Source organism: Pseudoliparis swirei, chromosome 1 (assembly GCF_029220125.1).
Source record: "Pseudoliparis swirei isolate HS2019 ecotype Mariana Trench chromosome 1, NWPU_hadal_v1, whole genome shotgun sequence".
Lineage (NCBI taxonomy): Eukaryota > Metazoa > Chordata > Actinopteri > Perciformes > Liparidae > Pseudoliparis > Pseudoliparis swirei.
The window spans coordinates 18634092-18642150 of record NC_079388.1 but is presented as its reverse complement, the minus strand read 5'-3'; the positions used below and the strand labels follow the sequence as shown (position 1 = coordinate 18642150).

The window sequence follows — 8059 nt, the reverse complement described above, 5'->3', positions numbered from 1 at the left end:
TAAAGCACTTCGGCGTTTTGCCTGCCATTGGAGTCAGCGGTCTAAGAGGCAAATACAGATTCATTTGACAAAAAAGGGGGGGGGGCGTTTTATATTTATTTTAGTAGTTTAAGAACAAGATGGCGGAAAAATTCGACAACCTCGAAGAGCACCTGGAGAAATTCATCGAGAACATTCGACAGTTGGGGATCATCGTCAGCGACTTCCAGCCCAGCAGCCAGACGGGGCTCAACCAGAAGCTGTGAGTGGAGCCGGGCCGTCGCGCGCAGCGTCGCGCGCCGACCGGCTGCTGGGTTCCTCACTTTTCTTTTCTTTCCTCCCCCGAAGGAACTTCATGATCTCCGGCCTGCAGGACATCGAGAAGTGCCGCCAGCAGCTCCACGAGATCAACGTCCCGCTGGAGGTGTTCGAGTGAGTCCAGTGACGTCACGGAGCTGTTCTGGTCTGGTGCCTGTCCGGGTTTATGACTTGTGCGCGCGCGCGCACACACACGCACACACACACACACACACACACACACACACACACACACACACAGAGACATATATATATAAGTCTGTGTGTGTACACAAACAGACTTATGTACTGTATATATATATAGCTATATATGTGTGTGTGTATATATATATAAATATGTGTGTATATATATGTATATATATATATATAATTATGTGTATATATATATAAATAAATATGTGTGTATATATTTGTATGTATATATTTATAAATATGTGTATATATATATATGTTTGTGTGTATGTATGTATATATATGTATGTGTGTATATATAGATATATGTATACATACATACTATATATAGATATATACATACGATATATATATACACATATATATATATATATGTCTGTGTACACAAACAGACATATGTACTGTACTTATATATATATAGCTATACATGTGTGTGTATATATATAAATATGTGTGTATATATGTATGTATGTATATATATGTGTGTATATATATGTATGTATGTATATATATATGTATATATATACATGTGTGTATATATATCTATGTATGTATGTATATATATATGTGTGTGTGTGTGTATATATATGTATACATACATACTATATATAGATATCTACATACGATATATATATAGAATTTCTGTAATGCAATTAAAATTATTTGTAATTCACTGAAAAATTAAAATCAACATTAATTTGAAATATATTTTATTCTTTATTATTGCTTATACTGGCTTTATTCTAAAAAACAAGAAAATAAATTTATCCTATATATTATTACAAACCAAAAAAAAAAAATTAAAATAAATGAGTGTTGTTTGTCACTCCAAGGGAAAGAAACCAGGTGTTTGAAGTTAATTAGACAATTCAAGTGTGATTTTTACTACCTACTGTTACTTTTTTTTGATATTATAATGTTTTAGAGATAGATATTTTGTTTTTCTTAAACTGTAAGCCATAATCAGCAATAAATCAGATAAAAAGGCTTGCAATATTTTGATTGATAATAATGAATCCAGAAATGACATTTTTGTTTTTTTTTAATTGCATTACAGAAAATAAAGAACTTCATCACAATATTCTAATTTTCTGAGACAGTCCTGTATATACACACATATATATATATGTGTTTCTACACACACATCTGGATCTACGACCGTTCCCATGACGATGTTTCCCCGTGTGCTGCGTAGATACATTGACCAAGGTCGCAACCCTCAGCTGTACACCAAGGAGTGTCTGGAGAGGGCGTTGGCGAGGAACGAGCAGGTGAAGGGGAAGATCGACACCATGACGGTGAGCACGGAAAACATGGAAGAGTCCTGGAATAAAAAAATGGTTATTTCCAGGAAAAGTCATTGAAAAAAAATTAATTTAATCCAAAAAAGTTTTGAAAAAGTCCTGTAAATTAGTTGTATTCATATGTTCTTCACACAGTTTGATGACAACAATAAAGATTTATATAAATGAAGAACAAACAGACTAAACCGTCTCACTGAGTTAAAGCTCCACACCGTATTTAGAAATCTATTAAAAGATAACAAAAGGATAATCTTCAGTATACAGAGCGACGCCCACCAGTTAATCCTCTCTGTTGATTCGCTGATGAAGTCATTGTTACGGGACACGGCGCTTAAATGGTTTATTGTTTGAGTAGAAGCTCAACTATTTGAGACATTTATTCAGATGCGTCTTATGTTTCACTTTTTATTTTGCTAATTCAAGGCCGATTTTTGTTGTTGTTGTTGTGTTAAACTCACTTGTCTTTTTTACATTTTTATTCCAGAAATTCAAGAGCCTCTTGATCTCCGAGCTGGGCAAAGTGTTCCCGGAGGAGATGGTGAAGTACAAGGCCATCCACGGGGAGGACGGCCCCTCCTAGTGAGCGCCACCGCCACGCCACCACCACGCCACCACCACCACCACGCCACCACCACGCCACCACCACGCCACCACCACGCCACCACCACCACCACCACGCCACCACCACGCCACCACCACCACCACGCCGCCACCACCACCACCACCACCACCACCACCACACCACCACCACGCCACCACCACGCCACCACCACGCTACCACCACGCCACCGCCACCACCACGCCACCACCACACCACCACACCACCACACCACCACCACGCCACCACGCTTACACGCCACCACGCCACCACACCACGCCACCACCACCACGCTGCCGCCCCACCATGCCCCCACGCCACCACGCTTACACGCCATTACGCCGCCACCACCACGCCGCCGCCGCCCCTCTGACCGGCAGTCTGTGACCCTCTTATCGAAAAGCCCGAATATGATGAAAACCCAATTTATTATTATTTCTCATAAATATTGTGCCGCTGTTGCCGAGGGAGGAGGAGGAGATTTGGATTTCCTCTCAGCCAATCCGGTTCCTTCATTTTCTCTCCATTTACACTTTTAATTTGAAGACACGTGAATCGCTGAAGAGAAGAGGAAACGGTCCTCGCCACCGGGTCATTTGGTTCTGACGTCCCTCTGGGGCTCGGCCACTGGGCGGGGCCTCAGATGTACATACAGTATATTTATACTCTTTACACTTGTTTTGTAACGCTTCCTAAACGATTGCGCAACCTGCGTTTATCACCACGGCAACGCGGTTTTATGACGATGTTCGTCGAGCGCAGGTTTGTAAACGACGCCGCCGATCGAATGCAAAGCGCTCTCTGATGGGGATTCTCTTTTATTTGGAACTTCGTTTGTATTATAATACTTTTTTTTGGTTTTGTTTTGTTATTAAATGATCCTTGTTGGACCGGTTCTGTGACTTTGTTTGAAATCACGTGTCACGCAAATTAAATCTTATCGAATTACTCGTAACATATCAAGTAGAAAATAAAGCTAATTATTCTTTTAATTATTATAATTAGCTGACAAATGTAGTTATTTTCCTCTTATTGTTCATATACAGAAACATAATACAGCTTAAAACAACGACAACAACGATGAACAAGAGTAAAGATATTTCCTATACATAAATAAAGTATTAATAAATAAAGAGCAATAAAGACTGTTTATAGTAACTATAACACTTTAGTGCAGTGGTGCAAATCAGACGTAAAACACATTAAATAATTAAAGTACCAGGATGCTTTATATGACATTGTGGACATGTTACTAATGAAGTGGTATATCTTAATATAATATGTATATAGTGTAATTTAACAACTTTAATGTTACACCAGTAACTGACGAAATGAAAGTGTTCATGTTTTTAAGAACATGTTTACCCCAAAAATCTGAATTTTCACTGAGGAAAAAACAAACAAAAATATTAAAGAATATCTCTGACAACTGCTACTGAAGTATACATATACATATATCTCAAGAAAATAATATATGTATATATATTATATAAAAATAGTATAATATTTATTTAAATATATATATTTCTACTTAATGTATATTTATAAATATTTATTATATATATATACAGGACTGTCAGAAAATTAGAATATTGTGATAAAGTTCTTTATTTTCTGTAATGCAATTAAAAAAACAAAAATGTCATGCATTCTGGATTCATTACAAATCAACTGAAATATTGCAAGCCTTTTATTCTTTTAATATTGCTGATTATGGCTTACAGCTTAAGAAAACTCAAATATCCTCTCTCTAAATATTAGAATATCATGAAAAAGTATACTAGTAGGGTATTAAACAAATCACTTGAATTGTCTAATTAACTCGAAACACCTGCAAGGGTTTCCTGAGCCTTGACAAACACTCAGCTTGGTTCAGTAAACTAAATCACAAGTATGGGGAAGACTGCTGATCTGACTGCTGTCCAGAGGACCATCATTGACACCCTCCATCAGGAGGGTAAGACACAAAAAGAAGTTTCTCAAAGAGCAAGCTGTTCACAGAGTGCAGTTTCAAAGCACATCCACAAAAAGTCTGTTGGAAGGAAATGTGGCAGGAAACGCTGCACAACCAAGAGAGATGACCGCAGCCTTAACAGCATTGTGAAGAAGAGTCGCTTCCAGAATTTGGGGGAGCTTCAAAGACAGTGGACTGAAGCTGGAGTCCAGGTATCAAAGCCACTGTTCACAGACGTGTCCGGCAAATGGGCTACAATAGCCGTATTCCCATGGTCAAGCCACTTCTGAACTCAAGACAACGGAAGAAGCGTCTGACTTGGGCTATGGAAAAGAAGCACTGGACAGTTGCAGAGTGGCAAAACCACCAGTAACTGGTGTACTGACCATGGCATTACTGTCCTCGATTGGCCTGCCAATTCCCTGACCTGAACCCCATAGAGAATTTGTGGGGTATTATGAAGAAGAAGCTGAAAGACACCAGACCCAACAATGCAAATGAGCTAAAGGCCGCTATTGAAGCATCCTGGGCATCCATAAACCCTCAGCAATGCCACAGGCTGATTGCCTCCATGCCACGCCGCATTGATGCAGTAATCCGTGCAAAAGGATTCCCAACCAAGTACTGAGTGCATTAATGGACATTTTCAAATGTTTGATTTTGTTTTGCTGTTATAAATCTTTTTTTTACTTGGTCTGAGGAAATATTCAAATTTTATGAGATAGGATTTTAGAGTTTTCTTAAGCTGTAAGCCATAATCAGCAATATTAAAAGAATAAAAGGCTTGCAATATTTCAGTTGATTTGTAATGAATCCAGAATGCATGACATTTTTGTTTTTTTAATTGCATTACAGAAAATAAAGAACTTTATCACAATATTCTAATTTTCTGAGACAGTCCTGTATATTTATTATATATTTTATATATATAGTTGCATAAAAAGTATTCCTTGTTTCTCAATCGGCTTTTAAAATGATTCTTTTAAAGTTTCATGTTTAAACAAATCTTACGTTTAATTCTTGCGTTTTTTATTTTTAAAATAATAGTTTGCACTTATTTGGTTATGTTGTGTAAAAAAAGAAGATGGATAACAGGTAGTTTTGTGTACATCCAGATAAAAAACAACAACACAAAAGAGAAGACCCTCTGAAAGAGACCCATGGAGACCCAGACCCGATCCAAAGGGTTCTCAACAGGCCCGGATAGAAACAACAGCACCACCAGGATGATGCAGCCCCCCTCTCAAAAAGGGGAGGAGCCATACATTTCCATCCTTCCACCTCTCCAATACGACGTTTATTATCATTACTCGGGATCACCTTGAGCCTCATTCAAACGCCATCGTTAACCTTTGACCTTTCGCTTCTCTGGCCCCGGATGAGTCACGGCGGCCGGCGGCGGTCAAGGGCACCCCACCCCCCTTTTTTTTCTTCTTCTATCCAATAACAAGCCACTTCAGAGGGGTGAGGAATCAAATCAAACGCTTGTTTTCATCCCGTTTGGGCTTGTGTCTGCTCACCGTGACACCCTGACTCTCTGTGTGAGAGAGACTAAACGGAGGAGAGAGAGAGGTGTGTTGGATGACTCATCCAAGGTGACTGAGTCATTCTCTCTCCTCCTCTTCTTCTTCTCTCCATTCACCTCCTCTCATACAAACATCATTTTCCTTTTATTTACCGTCTGACGCCTTTTTCTTCTTCAATAACCAGCGTTTCTTTCTGTGCGTCTCCTTTTTGTTTCCGCAGTGGAGGAGGGCTCTCCTTGCCCCCTTATTTGATCGATTTTTGTTTTATGAGTCATTTTCGTGGGCCTGAAGGACGCTTTAAAGCCCTCGTATAGCACTCCGAGTGGAGTAAACGCGCAACGTTTCACGGACTCTGCTCCACTCTCCAATTTCCAACTCGACAAATTGCTTTTCAAAAAACGAAAAGCGGAGCCGTCGCCCGTCTTTTGTCCCGCGGGTGTCATAGGGTGGAGGAATGGTCGCTATCGGGTGGAGCTGCTGCTGCCGCTGCCGTCGCAGTCTCTAAATAGTTAATTTGATTCCCCGAAAAACATTAATCCGGTCAGAGACAGGCGTCACAAGCCCAAACCTCCTCTTATAATACACACATTCAGATGTGCTGATGTCTGAAACGACTAAAAAATTACATTTACCATCACTTGACCTCTTGACCTTGACCTTTTGACCCCTCTCATGGTCAATTTCTAGTTGAGATATAAAAGAGAATATATTGTTTGCTGACATGTTAATGTCAACCCTAAATATGTTTTTTATATATATGTTCTGTTTATTTAAATTTTCAGTACTTTTACTTGAAGTTATATTTATTTATTTAAACCTTTTTAATTAATTTAAATCTTTTTATTCATTTATTTAAACATTTACATTTTTTAATTTTTAATTTAATTAATTCATTTTTAATTTATTTATTTAAACATTGTTTCTTAATTAAAACATTTGTATTTATTTATTTAAACATTTTTATTTATTTATTTACATTTTTCTATTTATTTAAACATTTTTATTTATTTATTTAACCAGAGGATTCCCATTGAGGTTAAAAATCATTTTTTAAGGGTGACCTGGACGAGACAGGCAATTAAATTAAATTTCAATCCAGTTTATTTTATATAGCCCAATATCAAAAGTTCTGAATGTGCTTCAGAGGGCTTCACAGTCTGGACACTGACCACACCCCTGACCTTTGACCTCACAGGCAGCAACATAAGAAAAACACGTAGTTACTAACAACAAACACACACAGAACAAGACGAGGTAAAAGAAACTAAAAATTAAGAATGAGTTGAAATGAAAAATCTCTTTAAAAGAGGATTATTTGAGTGGATTGGAATTTGGGATTTTCAGTTTCGGTTTTCCAGTCCTGTACCCAGAAAAAAAAAACGTTTCAAAAGGAGTCGGGGGGGGGGGGGTTTAGCCTTGTTTCCGATTTTTGAAGCAAACCTTTCAAACTATTTCAAAATTTAAAACTTGTAATCTAGCAAGAAATCCTGTCAGCGAGAGGAGAAGAGAGAGAGGGGGGGGGGGGGGGGGTCGCAGGAGAAGTCTTTTAAACCAAGCGCTTATGTTTTCTTCTTTAAACTCAACCCTGTGTTGTTTGTTTTTGTGTTTCTTTGCATTATTTCAGTTTACTCGAGTGTTTAGCTGAAGCCAGAACTTTTTGATTCCGCTTTCCCTTCCCGTGTGTTTCCCGTAGTTCATCTTGGGCCTCAGAGCCGCCTCCCGTTTCCTGTTTCATGCCTCAAAGTCACAGTTCATCTCAGTTCATCTCATTTCGTCTTTGGCCCATGCAGCAGAGGAGCTGGAGCGGCGGTTGAAATGCAACAAAAAAAACCTCCGTGGCCCTCGGGGTCGGCCGGGGAACACAAAGGAGGGGGCCGCGCGCCTTTGACGCCATTAGCATAACGTCTTTCTGATGCTAATGCTAAGTGCCCACAGCCATGAGCTCTCTCTCTCTCTCTCTCTCTCTCTCTCTCTCTCGCTCGTCGTTCACCTCAAATGAAGGTCATGAGGCGGGACCGCCTCTCCCTTCTGTCGCCCCGGTCGCCATGGAAACACCCCTCCCATTAGCCGCCACCCACCCTTTCTCTCTCCTCTCTCCGGACAATGGCCTTTTGCGATGTTAAAAGTGTGTGTGTGTGTGTGTGTGTGTGTGTGGTGTGTGTGTGTGTGTTGGGGTATAATAGGCCCC

General features: G+C 39.4%; 1 protein-coding gene across 1 annotated transcript; it reads left to right on the top strand.

Annotated features, from left to right (window-relative positions):
- Positions 1-2475, top strand: med10 (mediator complex subunit 10). The gene is made up of 4 exons (XM_056411908.1): positions 1-241; positions 328-411; positions 1685-1787; positions 2278-2475. Exons 1-4 carry the CDS (start codon positions 120-122, stop codon positions 2371-2373), a joined length of 405 nt encoding a protein of 134 aa, XP_056267883.1. The 5' UTR covers positions 1-119; the 3' UTR covers positions 2374-2475.
- The last annotated feature ends 5584 nt before the right edge of the window (positions 2476-8059 follow it).

Bases quoted from the DNA above. Each gene is read 5' to 3' on its own strand.
- med10 (XM_056411908.1), top strand. From the start codon at position 120: ATGGCGGAAAAATTCGACAACCTCGAAGAGCACCTGGAGAAATTCATC. The intron at 242-327 runs GTGAGTGGAGCC...CCTCCCCCGAAG, and splicing joins ACGGGGCTCAACCAGAAGCT to GAACTTCATGATCTCCGGCC. The intron at 412-1,684 runs GTGAGTCCAGTG...TGTGCTGCGTAG, and splicing joins GTCCCGCTGGAGGTGTTCGA to ATACATTGACCAAGGTCGCA.